The sequence below is a fragment of the Cololabis saira genome, chromosome 4 (genome assembly GCF_033807715.1).
Source record: "Cololabis saira isolate AMF1-May2022 chromosome 4, fColSai1.1, whole genome shotgun sequence".
Taxonomy (NCBI): domain Eukaryota; kingdom Metazoa; phylum Chordata; class Actinopteri; order Beloniformes; family Belonidae; genus Cololabis; species Cololabis saira.
Genome location: NC_084590.1, coordinates 13,711,383 through 13,734,253, shown reverse-complemented (window position 1 = coordinate 13,734,253; position 22,871 = coordinate 13,711,383). Strand labels below are relative to the sequence as shown.

The window sequence follows — 22,871 nt, the reverse complement described above, 5'->3', positions numbered from 1 at the left end:
CCACTTCCTTTCCCCCAAGTGGTCCTTGTCACTTGCCAGGCCGTCATTGTAAATAAGAATGTGTTCTTAATGACCTGCCTGGTTAAATAAAGGCCAATGACTGAATGAATATCAAATAAAGCCATAGAATTGTTTCGTTGTTTTCTTTTTATCGTATAATGTTCACAAAGTGTAATGCAATCCATGTCATGGGTAGTGTATTTTGAAGGATCAAATACTCAACATCCCATATTATCAATTTAGCGTGGCAATCAAACTTAGAAAATCGACTCTGCGCATGCGCAGAACCACAAAGTATTATTTCTCGGCAGGTAGCACAAATTGGCAGAACCCCGGCCCTTATTTAGCTTCTATAACTGACAGACATGCGGGATGACGACAGACGTTACAACATCACCAGTATTAAGCAAAAACCATCAGCGCTGCGTGTTGAGGTGATCTAAACGTGAGGAGGGACAAAAGGACAGCACTGGTACGGTCAAAAATAAATACATATATCTCATATTGCAGGTATAGAAAGAATAGACGCGGTTCTGTCTGAGATTCCTCTTCCTCTGGATATAATAACAGTCTATGTTTCACACATGCACGCACAGTCACACGCACCCCCATTCACATCCCGAGCAGACAGTGCTTCACAGTGTAGGGACCTCCTTGCAAATCTGTCGTTTTGTCCAAGTTGCCACCAGATGAACACAGGCTGACAGTCGACACAGCATGACAACAGCTACGATACGGAAACAGGAACAGAACAGATCTCTTATTTGGCTTCAGTAACAGATGTAAAAGATACCTGAATTTTGCTACATATTTTGGAATGCATAACTTAACAAGATAATATGAAAAACACAGCCTTAAATAGTGAGAGTGGACCGTCGCGTATAATCATCCAACCTTCAGCAGCGGCTTTGCATGTAGAACCACAAAAATATCTTTGAACCACCATCAAAAACCAAACCAAGCTAAAGAAAATCAGCCTGACTTAATCCCACGGGAGAGAGAGGAACGAGTGAAGTATGAAAAGAGGCAATGACGGTGAGAAGTAGCCCCCTTGTCCTGTAGTTTTGCAGACTGTCCAGAAGAGGGCGCTTCAGGTAGTTTGAGCAGCGCCTTTTTTTATTCGCCGAAACGCTTGGTCAGATTGCGTTGGTCACAATGAAGTCTCTGTTGTTGTCGGGGTTGGGCTCTGGAGTGATGCTTTTTAACAAACGCTGTGAACAGAGACAGAAAGGGAATTAAATCCACCTCTTTTCGTGGTCACAGGATTCTAATACAACGAGGCTCAATCAAGAATAACCGTCCCATGACTTTAGTTTGACAGCATGCTCATGAGAATGAATAAAGTGCTAGGAATGACTCTCATAGTTGCACCGCCTCTTGCACCCACATGTCCACAAAGAAAGGACTTGTGCTTATTAACTTGTGTCAGTGTCATTGTACATCCTGGCATCAGTGTCAATAACGGACAACAGCTAGAGAAGACCTATCTCCGAGCCTCTTAGATGGCCCTCCACCTTCTGTCAGCTCTCACACGGGGTTCAACAAGTTATCAAAAATAGTGACAATGATAATGATAAAGACATTCGTACACATTTGTCCTATCCAATCATGTCAAAGAACAGAGACACGCCTCCAGGCAGCGTGATGATGGTTGGGAACTGTATCATATATCTCATAAAGCACTACAGATGGCTAAAGCATGGCCTATTACTAGGGGTGTAACGGTACATGTATTTGTATTGAACCGTTTGGTATAGCGTGTTCGGTTCGGAACGGAGGCGTACCGAACGAGTTTCCACACGGACATATTAAGTAGAGGACCGCACGTTGTGGAGCAGAGCCCTGCTGCAGCTGCACATGCAGTTGCACTCACACCGAGAAAGTATTAAGATTAAAGAAAAAAGCACTAACTAATGAAGAACTAAAGAGCTAAGCACATAATTGTGACAAGTCCAGTATTTCCCCTACCATTGTTTAGGCCTGGCGGGGCCTGGCCAGGCCTAAAAAAAAAAAAACAATGATCATTTACGTTTAGGAGTGCCTCTGCAGCGCTGTTCTGCAACGTGAGTCAACCTGCTTCGTTGCCTAGTAAAGCCTGAATTATGGTTCGGCGTTAAATCGACGTACAGCGTACGCCGTAGGGTACGCAGCGACGTGCACCGTACGGTCGCTCGCTGCGTACCCTACGCCGTAGGCTCTGCGTTGGTGTAGCGCGGAACCATAAATCAGCCTTAACGATGGGAGTACCGCTGCTGAGAGCGCGGGCATATTATTATACATTATGGGATGTATAGAGTTTGTAGCCAACCAACTATGGCGCCGGCCAAAAAAAGAAAAAATATGGCGGGCGACAGACAACATGATATAAAGAAATGTTTCTGCCAGGTACGTGTGTTTGTGTTTGCATGTGACGCTGCAGGGAAGCATGAAGGAAAAAACCGCCCAACGACACACCATGCATCCGCGGGGTCCTAGCGCCGGCACACGTAGAGCCAATGTTATTTTGTGTGTGTGTAATAAACAACTAGCACGTTTATATTTTGCATTTTGTTTTCTTACTGTACCGAAAATGAACCAAACCGTGACCTCCAAACCGAGGTACGTACCGAACCGAGATTTTTGTGTACCGTTACACCCCTACCTATTACAGATTTTAGCCTTTGTTTCCAAATCTGGCAACGTGCCAGTCTACAGAACAAAATGTGGATCCTTGAAAGCCAGCCGTGCACGTGCCTGTTCTAGCTGTCGTCGTGACTTTTTAGTTTTTCATATTTCTGCTAATCTCTGGCTTGCACTCCTTTGATCCTGATCTCCAGGCATGAGGTCACAGGAGAGGGTGGACCCTGACAGAGCATGGAAAGGGAGGAATGAGAGGCGATCCCCGCTGCTGGAGACGTGCCAGTTAGACAACAAAGGTCAGGAGGTAGTACAGGACGGAGGGAGAGGCGGGGAGCACAAGGGACCAGAGGGACAAAAGACATAACAAGGATGATTCTGTACCTGCTTGAATGTGCCTTTTGCATTAAGCAAGTGGTAGACCATGTATGCTGGCACGCAGATGAATGAGGAAACCCCGATGCAGTAGCCCAGGGCAGTCGCCCATGGTGGGTAGAGATAGTTGAACAACCTGACTTCTGGAGGGAAGGCCAGGAAGCTGATGATGATGAACTGGTTGCAAGAACAGAAGCAAAATAAGAAGAGTCAAACATCAGGATGAATGTGGCCAACTGTCCTGAAAGGTAACAAGCAGAAAGACGGCCACTTCTTTCCACAGTGACTTGTGCGTGTGCGTTTGTGTGTAACTCCTGGCCACAAGACTGACCAGAAGGAAGCAGGGGCAGATGGCCACCCAGCAGACCCTCCAGAAACACCCTGGGTAGAAGCCGAGCATCACCTGAATGTCGTTGCAGAAACGGTTGGTACCTACAACACAGACACACACGTAAGGTCTCTAGAGAGATCAGAGCTGCATCTACATCATCCTGCATGGCAGTAAGTAAAACTACACAGAAACACAGCAAAGAGATAACATCACAGGCACAGAAGCAAAAACACGCCATAAAGGTTATCTCTAACTTTTAAAGGTATTGTGACATGAAAAACGAAAAACATTTTTCTTGATTTTTTGTGTTTTGTTGGGTGTCTTGACATCAATTACACCCAAAAAAAAACAAACTTTTAACATTCAGTGTATTGTGTGCTTTCTGGGATTTTCCGCATAACTATGCAAAAACGGCGCATCTGGTTTGGTGGCGGGCCGTGACATCAAGGCCCGCTAAATCACCGCCCCCTCCACCCAGCTCCCTGCCTCCTCTCCTCTCCAGCGCACCATAAAGGCTGATTTATGGTTCCGCGTTACACCGACGCAGAGCCTACGGCGTAGGGTTACGCGGCGACGCGCACCGTACGCTGAACCCTACGGCGTAGGCTCTGCGTCGATTTAACGCGGAACCATAAATCAGGCTTAACACAGAGCTGTTTAGAGCCTCTTCTCTTCTCATCACCGGAGGAAAACTGCTAAGAAGACCCGCGGCCACTGACTGGACTTAAGATAAGGGGACAGTGCTGCTTGCATGCCTTTATTTTCATGATTGTTTGCTGTGGTTCGCCCTTCTGCTTTTCCGTGCATGCTTTGCCTGTCGCTCCCGGCTTAACTCTCCGACGCCGCTGTGAGCGTATGGCTGGAGGAGGAGGAGGTTTGGAGGAGGAGCGGAGCAATGATTGACAGGAAAGGGGGGAAAGGAAGCGTTTTTCACGGCGCAAAAAAACACTGTAATAAAAAGCCAGGAAAAGAGTACTAGAGTGAAGTTTTTCTTGTTACACTCTTTTAGACACATTTGAGGGATGTTGGCCAAGACTTTTAATAGTGTTAAAAGCATGTTAAAAATGATGTCACAATACCTTTAAAGAAAAGTGTAAAGTATTGATCTGCTTTGTAAATCAAGGTGGTATAAAAAAATGCCTTTTATCATGTCTATTGCAAACTGCATTCTACTGAAACTTCTCGAATGATTTTGATGGCAACTAACGCTGGAAAATTCACATGTTGTGGCTTTGCTGGAGCTTACGTTGGTCTCGACACAGCTGATCACAGCCCCTCATTAACAAGGATTTCTGATTCGTTGGGAGTTTTGCTAAATGTTTGAGCCTTGTTTATATTTGTCTGACAGGAGTTTCAGGGTTTTGCAACTCGCCTGTTATATGAGGTCCCTCAAAGTCCCTTGGGGTCCCTCAGGGTTTGTTTTTAGGCCCTATTTTGTTTTTATTTTGATTATCTATCACTATCATGCTGATACATGTTATATTTTACTTTTCTGTTGACGATACTCAGCGGAACTGTTGTTTTTAGGACTGCTTAACAGGTATCAGCACATGATTAGCAATGATTAACATCCACCAACTAAACTCCAAGCTGAAATCAATCAGCAGATTGGCTCTTTCTTCTCCTCCGTCCAGCAGAGAGTGAGTCATTTAGATTTTATTTTCAACTTAAATGATGTTGTTCGACTGATCCGAACTGCTGGCTGAAATGGCTTTTTCCATTTAGGGAACTCGAGTGTGGCTGATTCTTTTATTTCCTCTCGTTTAGACCCCTGCAGTGTCCTTGATCATCTTTAGATCGTACAAAACACGGCAGAGCAGCTCTGAATTGGAACCTTGATGAAGTGCTCACATGCCTCCTATTTATTGACCCTCCATTAGCCATCAGATGTTTTTTTAGATTTCATTGATGCTAACTTTGAGAGGTTTCTATGATATAACTCCTCATTGCTTCATCCCTGTTAGAGCTGAACTCCCAGGACATCCAACAAGAGACGATGAGAGACTACTGAAGGTGTGTCCCTAGTGTCATGCTGCATTGATTGTGTTGATTCCTATTAACAACAGGCGAACATTTGTTTTTAATAAAACGAGTTGTTGGTAGGATAGGTTTTTATGGTACTTGTTTGATTCTATAACTTCTACATTGCTTTTTATGTCTTATTTCTATAGTGTTATTGTGAAGTAGCTACTTGGGAATTTTTCACTGTAGAGGATGCTGTATAAATAAACTTTACTTTAAAGGAGCCGTCTGTAAGAAAACTGGTACTGCAGTCACTTTCAAAATATTTTTGAGCGGCGTGTACCCTCCCCCTCCTCCCCCCGACCAGAGGTTGCCAGGTAGGCTGCAGAATGCAGCAGGAACGTAGGCTGCCATGGCTGCGATAATTAGAGCCGAGCTGGCAACCCGGATGCCGAAACAATACTGACTTGGTGATTGGGAGATAGGTGGAGGGTGGAGCTTCAGAAACAATACTGACTTGGTGATTGGGAGATAGGTGGAGGGTGGAGCTTCAGGCCAAAACAAAAAATGACAACATAAACATCAGTTGAGGGCTGCAACTCCTCTTTTGAAACTGGAATATCCTGGCTTGAGTGCTGTTGTCAGTGACATAAGTATTTGAAATGAACATGATTTTTGAATGTCTGTTGACATATCGGGGTCATTTTATGATTCGTTTTATTATTGCTCTTACATACAGCTCCTTTAATAAAACACGTAATAACTTTGGCGTCATGTTATCATATAGTGATTCTCAGCGTAGTCAGACCTTCACCATCACCTTCATCATCATCATCATCATCACTCACCGTAGAACCAGGAAACAGCGATGACTTCGAGCAGCACCACAGTGATCACCGCCGGGCCGGTAGCGTACTCCTCAAACAGCTTCACCACGAATGCTCCGCCCTGAGACACAGCAAAGATCCACCCAAGGAGTTCAGGATAAAAAACCTGTTCATAAATGAGCTTTCATCTACTAACGCTGAAACAACGAGTGTTCACTGGACCAGAGACGCACGTTAGTCACTGCTGGAGATAAAGAGATTACTGACGCTGCTATAATCTGATTTCAGCTAATTGTTAGCTTTGGCACATTACTGAAGTTCAGCAACAAGACTGAAGCTTTATTTGTCATGAGTAGGTTTATTTTTTACTGATTTCCACAATACATGTGAGGTGAATTTGAGAAAATTCCTTCGTACAACAAGGGAACCATCCGAAAATAACCTCCGATGCTTACTCTGGGTTCTGTTGATTGATTCATTCAATGAATAATCAAATTTACAGTTACAGTACATTAACCACCCCTGACTTTAATCATGAATGCCTGTTTTGACAGTAAAGTATGTAATGTGGTTGCTTAACTTACATATGTGAGTGTGGACAGAGCCCCGACGTAGCAGACGCAGACGAGGCCAAACACAAACAACTCTCGTCTCTTGGCCAGGATGTGAGGGAACTCGTCGAGCATTGCTGTGATTACCCCCTCCAAGCCTGCGAACTGGAGAAAGAGCACCGAGAGGGAGGAGGAAAGAGATAAGATAATGGGGACACAATGAAAAGGAGGAGGACGGAGATAAGGGAAGGAGAAGTTGGAGCAGCAACAAGAACTCGGACGGTGCCAAGGCCACATATCTTGACTACATATTCATATCCACTAGGAATGGGTGATATTTTACCGTTCACGATAAACCGTCAAAAAAATTCCCCACGGTAAGAATTTGTCATCGATAAAAACGATAAATTCCCGTTGATGACGTTTTTGTGTAAAGCCGGATTTACGTTAATCCACGCACAACGTACGTGAAGGAAGGAAGGAAGGAAGGAAGGAAGGAAGGAAGGAAGGAAGGAAGGAAGGAAGGAAGGAAGGAAGGAAGGAAGGAAGGAAGGAAGGAAGGAAGGAAATGAGCCAGGAAGAAAGAAAGAAAGAAAGAAAGAAAGAAAGAAAGAAAGAAAGAAAGAAAGAAAGAAAGAAAGAAAGAAAGAAAGAAATGAGCCTGAAAGAAAGAAAGAAAGAAAGAAATGAGCCTGAAAGAAAGAAAGAAAGAAAGAAAGAAAGAAAGAAAGAAAGAAAGAAAGAAAGATCAATTTAATTTAATTGGTGTAGTTTAGTAGCATTTAGTATTCTTTTAGAGCAGTGTTTTGGCTCCAAAGACTGAATGTGGTGATAGATTTATAGTTACAAAGGTGGAGTTGAATTGGTATTTTTTTATCGTCATCGGGATAAATGCCAGAAAATACCGTGATACATTTTTTAGTCCATACCGCCCATCCCTAAGCGGCGCGCTCAGTAACCTTGTTTCTCAGCAAGACAAAAAGTTGAGCGGGTGCACCGTAGATTTAAAAACACAGGCTTGTTTTGCAGTAATATCCTCAGTCATAAAATCGAGGGATAACAACAACACAGAGGCTGATTATCAGTATTTGATAAGAGCATTTCGGGTCCCCATCTGGCTGCCTCAGAACCGATAAATAAAGGCTCGTGGAGACGAGACCACCAGCGATACAAAACTCTAATCACTTTGGTTTTATCGGCTATTGATCAAAATGGAACAGAGGGCGAATAAGGCCCGATACCTTGATGGAGAACTGAGTACAACAAGTAAATACAGGGCAAAGACAACGAGGCGTGCTCTGTGAAAGAAACCATTAAACCTCTGACAGAGTACACGGCTGCTGGGAACTCTGCAGCAACAGACGTGGGCAGATGATGAACAGGAGCGAGTACTAAGCAGACTAACCGTGCTATCCAGACCCAACATTATGATCATGAGGAAGAAGATGATGGCGAAGAACGTGGCGGCAGGCATGTTTGCAATGGCTTCTGCATAAATGATGAACAACAGACTCGGGCCTGGAAAGAGAGAAGAGAGGCAGGTCAACAGAAACGGCTTTGATTGAGACAGATATGACTGCTTTGTTAAACGTATCACTGCAGATGTTTTTTTTATTTAATTTCTTTTCCAGACCTTCTTGCTGAACAGGTATTTAAAAACAGCTCAATCACTATCCAGGTGATATTCATCTTGGCTGCAATCCAGGAATAATATATTTCTAACAGAGTGGTGAGTTGGCTGAGAAAACGTTGTTGAAGACTGTGTTTCACCTGCATCCTTGGCCACGGCGTCCACACTTTGCTGCCTCATCTCGGCCATGTAACCCAGCACGGTGAAGATGACGAAGCCTGAGAGGAAGCTGGTCAGACAGTTCACTGAGCTGGTGACCAAAGCATCTCTGAGAGAAAGAAACAACGTAGGTGACAGGGACACAACAAAGAAAAAAGTGTTACAGATGTATCCAAAATATGTTCCTGAAGTTGAGCAACTGCTGCAGGACACTTACTGATCAATGAACCACACACTGAGACCTGAACGGCGTTCTTACTTGTAGCAGTTGTTGTGGAACGGATTGTAGCTGGCGAAGGCGAGCAGCACGCCGAAGCCCGGGCCCAGAGAGAAGAATATCTGCGCTGCTGCATCAATCCACACCTACAAGAGTGCCAAAGGTTAGTGCAGGGGTCGGCAACCCAAAATGTTGAAAGAGCCATATTGGACCAAAAACACAAAAAACGAATATGTCTGGAGCCGTAAAAAATGAAAGGTCTTGTATAAACCTTAGAATGAAGACAAATGGTGAAAGGAGAAATTTCGAATAAAAAGTCAAAATGTGGAGATTAATGTTGAAGTACAATCTCGAGAAAAAAGTTCAAATGTTGAGAAAAAAGTTCAAATGTTGAGAAAAAAGTCGAAATGTCGAGAAAAAAGTCGAAATGTCGAGAAAAAAGCCGAAATGTCGAGATTAAAAAGGCAAGGAAAAAAGGAAGAAAAAAGAGGAAAAAAAGGAAAGAAAGAAGAAAAAAGAAAAAAAAACAAGAAAAGAAAGAAAAAAAGGAAAAAAAGAGAAAAAAGAGAAAAAAATAGAAAATAAAGACAAAGAAAGAGAAAAAAGGAAGAAAAAAAGAAGAAAAAAGGAAAAAAAAGAAGAAAAAAGCAAAAAAAACAAAGAAAAGAAAGAAAAAAAGGAAAAAAAAGAGAAAAAAAGAGAAAAGAAAGAGAAAAAAAGGAAGAAAAAAAAGAAGAAAAAGGGGAAAAAAAGGTGAAACATTTTTGAAAAAGCTCCAGGAGCCACTAGGGTGGCGCTAAAGAGCCTCATGGGGGCATGGGGGGTTGCGGACCCCTGGGTTAGTGGAAGGAAAAGTGAAAGAAAGGACCATCCAGGAGGGACGCGGATGCTGAGGAAGCATCCAGGAACCTGGGCTTACCGTAGTGCTGAGCAGCTTCTCCCAGTCAGGCTTGAGATAGAAGACGACGCCCCGCCAGGCCCCGGGCAGAGTGGCCCCTCGGATGAGCAGCACGAAGAGGACCAGATAGGGAAATGTAGCAGTCACCCAAACCACCTGACATAGAAATGGACAAACAGTTACATTTCTTAGATTTTATTGCTTTATTATTATTATCATCATCATATCTTTATCTATTTTTTCTTTCAAAACCATAGTAACCGGAGAAGAACATAAGAAACTTGGAGTGAGACAAAATCCATCCTTTCAAAAATCTACTGTGGTTGGCTCCATGTGCAAACTATAAACGCCAGCTTGTCTAAACCAGGGGTCGGCAACCCAAAATGTTGAAAGAGCCATATTGGACCAAAAACACACAAAAAAAATATGTCTGGAGCCGCAAAAAATGAAAAGTCTTGTATGTATAAGCCTTAGAATAAAGGCAAATGGCAAAAGGCGAAATATCAAGAAAAAAGTCAAAATGTTGAGAAAAAAGTCGAAATTTCGAGAAAAAAGTTGAAATGTCGAGATTGATGTTGAAGTACAATCTCGAGAAAAAAGTTGAGAAAAAAGTCGAAATGACGAGAAAAAAGTCAAAATTTCGAGAAAAAAGTCGAAATGTTGAGATTAAAAAGGAAGAAAAAAGAAAAAAGAGAAAAAGGAAAAAAAGGAAAAAAGGAAAGAAAAGAAGAAAAAAATTAAGAAAAAAAAGAGAAAAAAAGGAAAAAAGAGAAAAAAATAGAAAAAAGAAAAAAGAAGAAAAAAAGGAAAAGAAAAGAAGAAAAAAATTAAGAAAAAAAAGAGAAAAAAGGAAAAAAGAGAAAAAAATAGAAAAAAGAAAAAAGAAGAAAAAAAGGAAAAAAAGAAAAAAAAGAAAAAAAGGAAAAAAAGAAAAAAAAAGAAAAAAAAAGGAAAAAAAAAAGTCAAACATTTTTGAAAAAGCTCCAGGGAGCCACTAGGGCGGCGCTAAAGAGCCGCATGCGGCTCTGGAGCCGCGGGTTGCCGACCCCTGGTCTATACCATAATACACAATACACTTCTCATCCTCTTTTTAGTATTTCCCGCAGGTTCATCAGGGCGGTTTTTCCAGGATACTTGCATGCTTGATGACTCATGATAATAAGGGTAAAGTGATAACAGGAGACGTCCTATTCCTCCATCTGCCTCTTCATCCACCCATCCATCCCTCTAACTGACACCTTTGATCAGCCATGCAGGCGCCCCATCAGTTACCTTTCCAGATGTTTTGACTCCTTTCCAAATGCTGAAATAGACAATAGTGAAGATGAAGAGCAGACAGAGGGCCAGTTGCCAGCTGACAGAACCCAGTTGGTGCAGACCTGGCGAGAGATGGACCTGCAGCACCTGGCGACTGGTGCAAAAGACACAAGAGAGGTGGGGGCGTTTGGGAGGAACCCCCCAGACAAACAGTCAAATGAATGCAATAGGTGGTAACACAAAAGTAATAAGTGGACCTGAATGAAAAGGAAAGAGGAGATGTAAAGTGAAGTGTCTATCAAGGAAAGGGAAAGAAAGAGGGGAGGGCGGGGTGAGGATGTAAAAGTAAAAAAGAAGTCATGATACAGAGATATGAGATATGGATGCTGGAATATCAAGGAAAGCTTGGGAAGGAGATGTGATACAACCTAGGATATTATAAAAAGGAGCAACAAAAAGGAAACATATCAAGGGAGGAGGAAGTGGGAAAATAAGATCTCTTCATTCAGTACGTGGGTGCTAGAATTGAGCACAAATTAAATAAACAACCGTGAAAGTTCTTCTGAGAAAATTATGAACGACAAAGAGATTTGGTCGTCTCTGTAGCCAACAAACTAAAGTAAGAGAATTAAAGAAAAGGCCGACTCCAGGTCATGGGCCGAGGACACGGCGCTCGGATGATTAAGCTGAGGCGTGATTTATGCTGAAAACAGGAAATTCTGGCGCCAGACTAAGTTGTGGAATTTAACTTTTAAACCTGTGTAAGGAAAAGTCGTGGACAAGCCCTCAAACTGCCCCGCAGGCAGCGGAAGCGCAGAGACAGCGTTCGCTGTGGAGGAGCAATGGAAACATTGTTCTGAAAGATACGTTGCCTGGTAATAGCAGTTTTATTAATATGTTATTAACACCTTTCCTGCGGCGCATCACAAACTGACACGGGCAGATTGCTGCAAGGACGATGTGGTTGTCTCCTAGGGGTGTAACGATACACTAATCTCACGATACGGTACGATACACAATATTGAGGTCACGATAACGATAGGATACGATATTATAGCAGTATCTTTTTAACAACCTTGAATGAGGAACATATGACTGGAAAAAATGTTTTTTTATTTGAAAGACACAAAATACAAAACAATACTATGTGTTTGCCCTATTGTTACAGTTTGTAATGCTTTATAACTGTTTAAGTTTTAAAGAGAAAGCCAGGCCAACCATTTTCCACAAACTGAACTAAAAGTAAATGTCAGGTTTGCATTATGCATCTTCAGTTTCATACAAGTACAAATATTTTGCCATAAACTGAATAGTTTCTCTCATGTATGATTTAACTTTTTTTCTTTTCCAGAAATGTAACAACTAAAATTAAGTAAATAAATACATACAATTTGACATAATAAAAAATATTGATTCATGCTTACCTTATAAGTGTAAGAGGAGATTTATTTTTGTTAAGAAGGTTATTTTGGTAATTCAGGGTTCATTATTTTATAAATATATTCTTTATATTCTGATGTAAATCAAGGACTATAATCAGTTTATCTGTAGTGATTAGTCTGTTTTAGATTGGGCGGAGTGATACGCCACGGTACGGCACTACTGTGTTGATGTTCTAAAATCCTACACTGTTGAGCGGACCGTAAAGTACTCTCGATCTCTGAAGAAGTTTTCCCCGACCCGAAAAAGGTTTAATTTAATAAGGTAAGGCATAACTCTACACCAGACTTAAAGGTTCAGAGCTCAAAACCCTAAAAGTCCGTGACAGGGACCGCAAAATTGAACTAGTTTCTGCTGAGCGGAGGAAGATTTTGGTCCGCGGGTCGAGCCGCGGTCCGCACGCGTGGTCGGATGCGCGTTTCTAGTCGTCAACACAATAGATTAATATTAATAACCCAATATCGCGATACACTTTGTCACCTCCACGACACGTTTCGTGACGTTTTTGTATCGCCAAATTTCATGGCACAATATATTGTTACACCTAGGGTTGCCACCCATCCCGTAAAATACGGAATTGTCCTTTATTTGAGAAAAAAATGTTGCGTCCCGTATTGAACTAATACGGGACACGATTTGTACCGTATTTTCATTAACTTTTACACCATATTCTAGTTGAATTATTGAAATAAATGAACCTTTACACCATATTCTAGTTGAATTATTGAAATAAATTAACTTTTACACCATATTCTAGTTGAATTATTGAAATAAGTTAACTTTTACACCATATTCTAGTTGAATTATTGAAATAAATTAACGTTTACACCATATTCTAGTTGAATTATTGAAATAAATTAACTTTTACACCATATTCTAGTTGAATTATTGAAATAAGTTAACTTTTACACCATATTCTAGTTGAATTATTGAAATAAATTAACGTTTACACCATATTCTAGTTGAATTATTGAAATAAATTAACTTTTACACCATATTCTAGTTGAATTATTGAAATACATTAACGTTTACACCATATTCTAGTTGAATTATTGAAATAAATTAACTTTTACACCATATTCTAGTTGAATTATTGAAATAAGTTAACTTTTACACCATATTCTAGTTGAATTATTGAAATAAATTAACGTTTACACCATATTCTAGTTGAATTATTGAAATAAATTAACTTTTACACCATATTCTAGTTGAATTATTGAAATACATTAACGTTTACACCATATTCTAGTTGAATTATTGAAATAAATTAACTTTTACACCATATTCTAGTTGACTTATTGAAATACATTAACGTTTACACCATATTCTAGTTGAATTATTGAAATAAATTAACTTTTACACCATATTCTTCACCTGTAGGCTATATTATACATCTGGGCTGATGTGGACATACGTAGCATAGGAGGATATTTCAGCTGCTAGTATGGTTGGCTGTCTCTACAGTCATGCAAGTTCAATGCTATTAAAGCACTTTAAAATTTAAATCAAAGCATTTAGTTTTTTCATATAAAATAAACACATTTTTATTCAGTTTTGGGGCTTTTTTTTTGGCTCCTGCGCTGCTGAAATCTTATTTCTATTTCTGAAAGGTGGCAACCCTAGTTACACCCCTATTGTCTCCCCAACACCACGGCATCGTCTGGAAGTCATCGTCCCTCCTTCTGGCGACGTCTCCCTGCTGTGTAGCTCTCACCCTACACTCCCCACATGCCACTTACATGCACTTACGTATAGAACTCCTCGGCGGGGGACGTGGACAGGTTGGACCAGGACACGTTCTGGTCGGAGGACATGTAGCGTTGGCAGTTGCCCGTGTTCCAGCTGTTGGTGCAGGTGGTCCAGGGCAGGGTGGAGCGGAAGGAGGACAGCAGGTAGTAAAGGGCCCAAGCCATGATGGTGTTGTAGTAGAAGGCTACGTACAGAGCTATGATGCAGATCGCAAAGCCAATCCCTGGAGGAGTCGGACACAAAACTATTAGCCCTAACTGTCAGACAGAGGTGTCAAGTAACAAAGTACAAATACTTTGTTACCTTACTTAAGTAGAAATTTTGGTTATCTATACTTCACTGGAGTAATTATTTTTCATACGACTTTTTACTTTTACTCCTTACATTTTCACTCAATTATCTGTACTTTTTACTCCTTACATTTTAAAAACAGCCTCATTACTCTATTTCATTTCGGCCTTTAAAAAAAACTATCCAGTTAAATTGCTCCATCCGGATAGAGTGAATTTGGTTGTGGTTGTTTCAGATGTTCTTGTCCAGTTTTGTTCTTACATCCGTTCCCTCAGATTCCTGCAACTAAACTTGGATGTACATTCCAATAAAGGTTAGGATAAATGATAACATGCCTCTGAAGTTTGACTTTTTGCACCATTACAATACTTATAGGCAACTAGTCATCATATCTTCTGCTCTCTGAAACACATGTTAAGTCTCAATAGTACACATATATGGTGCTTTAATATATTTGCATTATACTAAGATGCATTCATTTTCAATGGCTTTTGTCCTTAATGGCTTTTTTCCCCCTTACATTACTTTTACTTTTATACTTTAAGTAGTTTTGAAACCAGTACTTTTATACTTTTATTTGAGTAAAAAACTTGAGTTGATACTTCAACTTCTACAGGAGTGTTTTTAAACTCTAGTATTTATACATCTACCTGAGTAATGAATGTGAATACTTTTGACACCTCTGCTGTCAGATACCGTATTTTCTGGACTATAATCCACTCTATTTAAAAAAAAAAAAGATATGCAGATATTTATGTTGTTAGATTAGATATTTACTACATGTACAGAACCATTTTGAACTGTAAATGATGTACATGTATGTACCTAAATAGATCCTTTCCTAACAGTGTCTTTTAACACGGCAGCAACTTTGCTGATTAAAACGGGACAGAACCAAGAGAAAATAACCAGTATTTATCTATCTATTTATCTGTTTGAAATCTGCTTCTACCTACTTCTATCTGCTAAAGAAGAAGTAGTGTATTCCTCTTTGCATTTATTTTGTCTTAGTTTTGATTCTAATTCCGGTTAGAGCGGCCCGAGCGGTGGAAGAAAAATCCACAAAATAGCTGCACCTTTGTATAAGCTGCATGGTTGAAAAAGTAGCGGCTTATAGTCCAGAAAATACTGTATTTGCGTGTGTGACACCAGGCGTTCATCTGGAAGACGATGCAACACAGTTTAAAAAGTTCTGTTTAGCTAAGCGGGTGACATTTCCAAACAGCAATAATTGACGTGCTATCAATTTTCTTGAGCTCCTGGTATTTAGGACGGAAATGTGACAATTTCCATAACAGAGACGGAGTATGTCTTACTAGATGTGCCAGAAACCAGGGTACCACACTGAAGAGGCCAACGGGGTTAAATGAGCCGTCTATCAGACTCAGATGATGCTTCTTCTTCTTCTTCTTCTTCTTCGTCCTCTCTCTGCCCTCACCGCTCTCTTTACCCTCCCTCTCTCTCTCTCTCCTTTGACCGAGTGTTTGGCGGTTCGACTTTCCCGGACCAGTTTTGTCCTCCCTCCCCCGCATCTGTTACCTTTGAAGATGGGGCAGATGTGTTTCCATATGGAGATGCAGCCGCTGCGGTGGTACTGGCCCAGCGCCAGCTCCATGTAGAACAGCGGCACGCCTCCGAACACGGCCATCAGCAGGTAGGGCAGCAGGAAGGCACCTGGGCAGACGAACGGGGGCGTTTGGGGAGAGACGAGGAGTTTGGAAGTAAGAGAAGTCAAAGAGGAGGAAAATGAAAGGAGAGAGGGGAAAAAAGAAGAGTAATCTTTGATCTCAGTAAGCAAAGTCAGGATGAAACTATTAACTATTGGCAGCACGTGGCTTAGTGGTTAGCACTGTTGCCTCACAGCAAGAAGGTTCCCGGTTCGACTCCCAGGCCCAGCAGGACTTTTCTGTGTGGAGTTTGCATGTTCTCCCCGTGCTTGCGTGGGTTTCCTCTGGGTACTCCGGCTTCCTCCCACAGTCCATAAACATGCATGCTAGGTTAATTCATCATTCTAAATTGCCCGTAGGTGTGAGTGTACGACGGAGTATTAGGGCCAAACTAAGACAAAAAAAATATAGGAAATTACGAGAATAAAGTCATAATATAATGAGAATAAAGTCGTAAGATTACGAGAATAAAGTCATAATGTTGCGAGAATAAAGTCGTAGTAGAATAAAGTCGTAATATTATGAGAATAATGTCGTAATATTACGAGAATAAAGTTGTAATGTTGCGAGAATAAAGTCGTAGTAGAATAAAGTCGTAATATTATGAGAATAAAGTCATAATATTACGAGAATAAAGTCGTAACATTACGAGAATAAAGTCGTAATATTACGAGAATAAAGTCGTAATATTACGAGAATAAAGTCGTAATTTATGAGAATAAAGTCGTAATTTATGAGAACTCTAACAGGAAGAGCAGTATTCTCCCTGTGTTAAAATGAGGAATATTGAGCATCTTGTGATGTTATATTTATATATTTATAATATATTTAATATTACGACTTTATTCTGGTAATATTATGTCTTTATTCTCGTAATTTTACGACTTTATTCTCAAAATATTACGACTTTATTCTGGTATTATTATGACTTTATTCTCGTAATTTCCATTTTTTCTTGTCTTAGTTTGGCCCTAATACTCCGTCGTAGTGAGTGTGAGTGTGTCTGGTTGTTTGTGGGGACTGCGGGTGGAAACTAGCATTACTGCTAAAAACCCGGTGTATTTACACTGCTTAATGTAGTGTTCATGAATATGCATTGTCCCGTCTAAATAAACTTTGAAAGAGAATGAAGATAGATAAAGAGCCTGATCTCCTTCATAACCACAATTCATGCAAAGAAAACCCACTTTTTGTTTATCTTGCATTAAATTGTAACTAATTTGATGTTAACTTTGTTATGGCTGAGGAAAGAAGTTATAAAAGTCAAAAAAGGTGATGGAGACACTGAGGAGAAGAGCAGCAGGTCGGCAGCCAGATCTTTGGGCCTTAATGTGCAAAGTTCTGATAACGTATCTCCTCCTTCCTTCCTATCTGATGATAAACTTACTTTCTGTGCATGTGAGTATTTGTGCCTGCGCCGGGGTCGGTGCGCACGTGCGCTCCAGCCTCTTTGTGACATGAAAGCACAGATAAGGCTTGATTGAGCAGCTGCCTGGGAGACAGGTTATTAAGCAGGGAGAAAGAGACCCAAGGCGTTCTCATAAAAAGCACAATTAATACTGTTGCTTCTATCAAGTATCCCCCCATCTCCGTCTCTACCTCGCTTTGTGACACACACACACACACACACACATTCAGAGCACAGGAAATTGCAAAGATTTTATTATTGCAAATTCAATAAAAAAAAAGGGAGGTCCTGCTTGCCGCTAGGTGAGTCTAGCGGGCCACACAGACTCGGAGAACGCCACCTTTTCATGCTTTGACTTGTGCAAGAAGCACCTTAAATCAAACTGGCCTTCCTTGTTAAGATTCGTTTTTATTTACACTTTTTACAGAAATGGTAGTAACACATGAATCTCATTCATCTGCAAATGCAAGACTGAAAAAAAAGTTGCTCTACGGTAAATACACATACTTGAGATGCTACACTGCAAAAACTCATCACTGGAAAAAACAACAATTTTCACCTGTTTCAAGTAGATTTTCACTTAAAATAAGTAGAAAAACCTGCCAGTGGAACAAGATTTTTTTGCTTGTAATAAGAAGATAAATTGAAAATTTACTTGAAAACAGGTGAAAATTGTCAAATAACAAGTTAGTTTTCTGGTAATGACTCTTGTTTTAAGTGAACGCCACCTTTTCATGCTTTGACTTGTGCAAGAAGCACCTTAAATCAAACTGGCCTTCCTTGTTAAGATTCGGTTTTATTTACACTTTTTACAGAAATGGTAGTAACACATGAATCTCATTCATCTGCAAATGCAAGACTGAAAAAAAAGTTGCTCTACGGTAAATACACATACTTGAGATGCTACACTGCAAAAACTCATCACTTTTCAATTTTCACCTGTTTCAAGTAGATTTTCACTTAAAATAAGTAGAAAAATCTGCCAGTGGAACAAGATTTATTTGCTTGTAATGAGAAGATAAATTGAAAATTTACTTGAAAACAGGTGAAAATTGTCAAATAAGTTATTTTTCTGGTAATGACTCTTGTTTTAAGTGTAATGAGATTTTTTGACTAAAAATGAGACTAGATTTTAACTAGAAATAAGACAAATATTCCTGGTAAGATTTTGGTGTTTTTGCAGTGTACTACTACTACTACTACTGTGTATGTTGCTGCCCGCCTGGCCGCTCCTACTCCCCCTCTCCTTTATTCCTCCCAACATCCTTTGACTCCTCACCTCCTCCGTTTTGGTAGCAGATGTACGGGAAGCGCCACACGTTTCCCAGGTCCACAGCGTAGCCGATCACAGACAGCAGGAAGTCCATCTTCTTGCTCCAGGTCTCTCTGGGCCTCTCCAGGCTGGTCTGCTGGACCACCAGAGTCCTCAGGCCTCCCGGTGGCCCCGGGGGCCCCGAGGACCCCGTCCCCCCTCCGGGCCCGGAGGCGGGACCCGCCGTGCCCAGCGCGGTCCCCGCTCCCTCCCTGGGGCTCTGAGGGGTGGACGTGGTGAACCCGTTGGACACCTGCGGGCCGGAGCCGGAGGTGAGGGTCTTGTCGGGTCCTCCGTCGGCCAGCACGGGTTTAGATCCGTCCTGCTGCGTCTGCTCCTCTCGTCCCTCCACGTCCTCGCTCCCCTCGTCCCTCTTCCCCTCACTGAACTTTTTGTTCACTGCCAGCATGCTCGACATTACCGTATCTTTCTGCTCCATTGTGGTCGGTGCTAACGCGGGTGTCGGCGAGGTGTTCAGGGGTGGAGAGAGGCTCCCAGGGAGGATACGGGGAACGTGATGCTGCTGCTCTCTGATATGGAGCCCATGAGGGGAACAGAGGGATCAGGAGAGACAGGGAAGGGCGCCGTGGCAGCGAGGAGAAGCCAAGTCTGTCCTTCTTGGACAGGTAAAGGAGAGGGGGAGTGGAGGAACAGAGCTACAATAAGAGAATGAGGCCAGAACTAGAGGAGGGACTCATGTGGGGGATTGCTGAGCAAGAGGGAGTCAGACGGATAGAGGAGGATGTACGTGGGGGGGGGCAGAAGTCTTTGAGCAGGACGTGGCAATCAGGAAAGTTGCAGGAATCTTGGATCTTGTCCGGCTTGTCCTTTGAGACCCTCAGTGATGGGCCAACCTGCAACACACGGGGGACGGGGGGGTACACACACAGTAACGTTACATAATTATCCATCTTCATTACGCTAATCACTCATTTATAGCAAGGTTTGAGAAAAGTGTCAACTATGACGATGACAAATGATTATGAGATGAGGGATCATGTTCTGTCGTACAGTTTTATGAGCGAGCAGCTTAATCCTGAGAACATACTGAGTGTGTTGGGACATGTCGCTTCACCCACTGCAGCCTTTTCCTCGCGATTCTCATTTTACGCTATCAGCTGCATAACCTGTTCAGGTGCTTTCAAAGCCATGTAATATAGGAGAATCTGCTAAATTATAACAGTACCAGCAGCATTTACAAATTCAGGAAACACACACACAAATTCACAAGAAAAAAACAACCCAAAAACTACCACTGTGGACGTGTGCTTTCTCGGTGTTTCAACAGTCGTCCTCTCATCAGTGTCAGTTGCTCAACTAAGGCTGTGGTTGACTCAAATATGACAACCAGAACTCAACCTCAGGGTTAAATACTGTCATATCAATGATGATATGAGTCTGACTTAATACATTTTATTCCCATTCTTTTATATTTGATTGCAGTGGTGGACAGTAACGGAGTAAATTTACTTGAGTACTGTACTTAAGTACATATCCAGAGGATTTGTACTTTACTTGAGTATTAGATTTCTTTGGTACTTATTATTCTTACTTGAATACATTTCCAAGACAAATATTTTTACTTTTACTCAAGTAAATTTCTAGGAAGGCTGAAAAGTACTCGTTACTTTCAGGTCTGCTCTTTCCACAGACATTTATTTTCAAATGTTTATAGTGTATGCAGAACTACCTCTCTGCTTTCAACAACTCAACATGGAATTCTCAGAAACAAGAGTTAAAAGATCCTTACATTAATTTAGAAAAAATATAGTAATTTACTGATGTGGAAAATAAGAAATTTACTCTTACTCTTACTTTTACTTAAAGTAAATTTAAAAGCATTTACTTTTGGATACTTAAGTAGCTTTTAAAGCAAGTACTTTTCTACTCTTACTCGAGTAATATTTTGACTGAGCTACTTTTACTTGTAACGGAGTAAATTTTGACCACTAGTATTTGTACTCTTACTCAAGTACTGGGGTCGAGTACTCTGTCCACCTCTGTTTGATTTATACAATATCAAAAGTTGTGTTATCTATTTTAAATTACCCAGAAAAACAAACATTTGTGAATATCTTTCATAATGTTCAGCAGCAATTGTAACTTTCAACACATGACTGACGGCTCAAACTGAGAAATCTGTGTAAATGTGGACTAAACTGTTTATAATATTTGGACAATTAGTAACGGATGCACAGTCACCGCTGACAACAGCACAACCAGGACTATCCTCTCCTCTCCTCTTCCACATCACAAACCTTTCCACCCTTTCTCCATCGGAGCAGTTTAATGGAAATCCACATAGTCTTCTCAAAGTACCGTGAGCTGCTTGGTACTGTAGCTGACATGAACATTTAGATACACCATAAAAAATAGCTAAAAAAAAAGAAAAATAAATCTGATGATTTGTTTCTTTGGACCTTATGATGTGAGAATACGGTAAAATGCCTGTTTATACTGATTTACTAAAGAAATGTTTTAATCAGGATTTATTTTTCTCAGCTGCAGGCACAAAGTATCAACTGTCATAATATCCTGAAGATTCAAAACAATCCACGGAATAAAAAACTGCACTAAGTAGAATTATAGCACATTATTTAAAAAAGGGTACTGAGTTAAAATAAACTGTTGATATCTATTTTATCAAGTCTTCCTAAGTTCAACATCAATCACATAATGATACGAAGTAACCAATGAGAAATAACAGTGAATGTTTTCTCTCTTGCTCTTCCACTGGAGCATGAAGTGTAACAAGATGATAAATTAAACAAAAAGGGAAACTAATAAAAATATTAAAAAAGAAGACAAACATTCTTCAGAAACATCTATTCTTCTTTGCTTCAAGCAGGAACATTAGTAGCCTAATTAAACACTTCCTAAAAAATTGTATAATCAATGATAACAATACTGTTTAAGTCAACAAGAGTATTTGCCAAAGCATGCATTACCTGAAAACGGCCGAAGAAGATGGACTTGCAGCGACTAAAACAAGAGCAGCGGAAACAGCTTCAACTGAAAACTTGAGGAATCCTGAACGGTGGCACCAACTTGCCGGAGAACCAGCGTGAACTAACACATCAGGACCTCGTGTTTGCCCATGGAGCTCCCAAACCTCTCTCATTTCTCTCTCCCTCTCACTCCCTTGTTGTCCCTCTCTCCCTCACTTGCAACACACACTTCCACTTCCACTCACACACACACACACACACACACACACACACACACACGCTTCCACACATGCTCAGAGGCTGAGCAGAGCAGTCAGATGCACAGATGGACGGATGGATGCATGCACTCAGACAGGAGACAAAAAGGAACCATCATGCAGGCACGGACCTGCACATCACCTTGTCAGGTTTGCATTGATGCAGGAACAACACAAACAGAGATGATGAAGTGAGGCGCTGCTCGGATGGAACCCGGTCATGGCAGATCTCTCGTTAAAGCCCCAACTGTACCAGCACACAATGGAGACAGGGGAAGTCCTCCCCTGGAGCAGCCGCGCGGCCGTGCGGGGCTCTGTGTGTCAGGGTGCCCACCCATCACTTTCTTGTGCACACACTTACACGAACACACACACACGGATGTCAGTAAAGCCCTGATACTCCCTCTTTTTCTGTTTCTCTTACTTCCCGTTTCTCGTACCGTTCACTCTTTTCATCGTCCGTCCTGTTTTGCCTCATCTCTCTTCCCCGCGTTCTGATCCGTGCTTCTGTCAGGTCTTCATCCTCACCTGCTCTGGTGAGGTGAGACTTCTTCTTGTTGGGGTTTTTGTACCCCGAGACTCAGTCGCACAGAGAGCCTGCACTACCTGTTCTGGTTTCCCAGGCTGATTCTTTCTTATTATGTTCAAAATGTTTCACAAGACTGTGTATACAAAGCAGGAGGACTCTGTTTTTGTGTTTTTTTTTGCGCTAACTAGGATCTGCAAAAGTCCAACTCCTGATTCATTGTGCGTGCTATATTTGGTGCAAGGCGGTGGAAGGACTCGCTGTGAGGAAACCTTGTTTGCTGGAATTGCACTCCTCCAGGTTATTGCTGCAATTGATGCATTTTTGTCTACTCAAGCAACAGAAAAGCACCAAATACTATCATCATTAAAACAGATGTTTTACGTATGAGATCATGCTACCAATATTCACTTCCCCATAACATTGTTTATGCTGCGTAATGGTAGGAAA

The 22,871-nt window shown here is 41.3% G+C and overlaps 1 protein-coding gene across 3 annotated transcripts; it reads right to left on the bottom strand.

Annotated features, from left to right (window-relative positions):
• Positions 1–555: 555 nt before the first annotated feature.
• Positions 556–22,144, bottom strand: slc6a4a (solute carrier family 6 member 4a). Of its 3 annotated transcripts, none has more exons than XM_061718942.1 (14): positions 22,038–22,144; positions 18,658–19,544; positions 15,843–15,977; positions 14,013–14,235; positions 10,839–10,977; positions 9,588–9,722; positions 8,711–8,814; positions 8,433–8,560; positions 8,068–8,180; positions 6,696–6,827; positions 6,133–6,232; positions 3,323–3,423; positions 3,001–3,168; positions 556–1,211 (listed from the first exon to the last, which is right to left on the bottom strand). In XM_061718942.1, exons 2-14 carry the CDS (start codon positions 19,127–19,129, stop codon positions 1,137–1,139), a joined length of 2,025 nt encoding a protein of 674 aa, XP_061574926.1. In that variant the 5' UTR covers positions 19,130–19,544; positions 22,038–22,144; the 3' UTR covers positions 556–1,136. The 3 variants fall into 3 exon arrangements, with proteins under 3 accessions (XP_061574926.1, XP_061574925.1, XP_061574924.1); XM_061718941.1 differs by having other exon boundaries at positions 22,027–22,127; XM_061718940.1 differs by lacking the exon at positions 22,038–22,144 and adding an exon at positions 21,639–21,817.
• Positions 22,145–22,871: the final 727 nt, after the last annotated feature.

Bases quoted from the DNA above. Each gene is read 5' to 3' on its own strand.
- slc6a4a (XM_061718942.1), bottom strand. From the start codon at position 19,129: ATGGAGCAGAAAGATACGGTAATGTCGAGCATGCTGGCAGTGAACAAA. The intron at 15,978-18,657 runs GTGAGGAGTCAA...TCGTCTGCCCAG, and splicing joins CTGCTACCAAAACGGAGGAG to GTGCCTTCCTGCTGCCCTAC. The intron at 8,561-8,710 runs GTAAGAACGCCG...TCTTTCTCTCAG, and splicing joins TTCCACAACAACTGCTACAA to AGATGCTTTGGTCACCAGCT.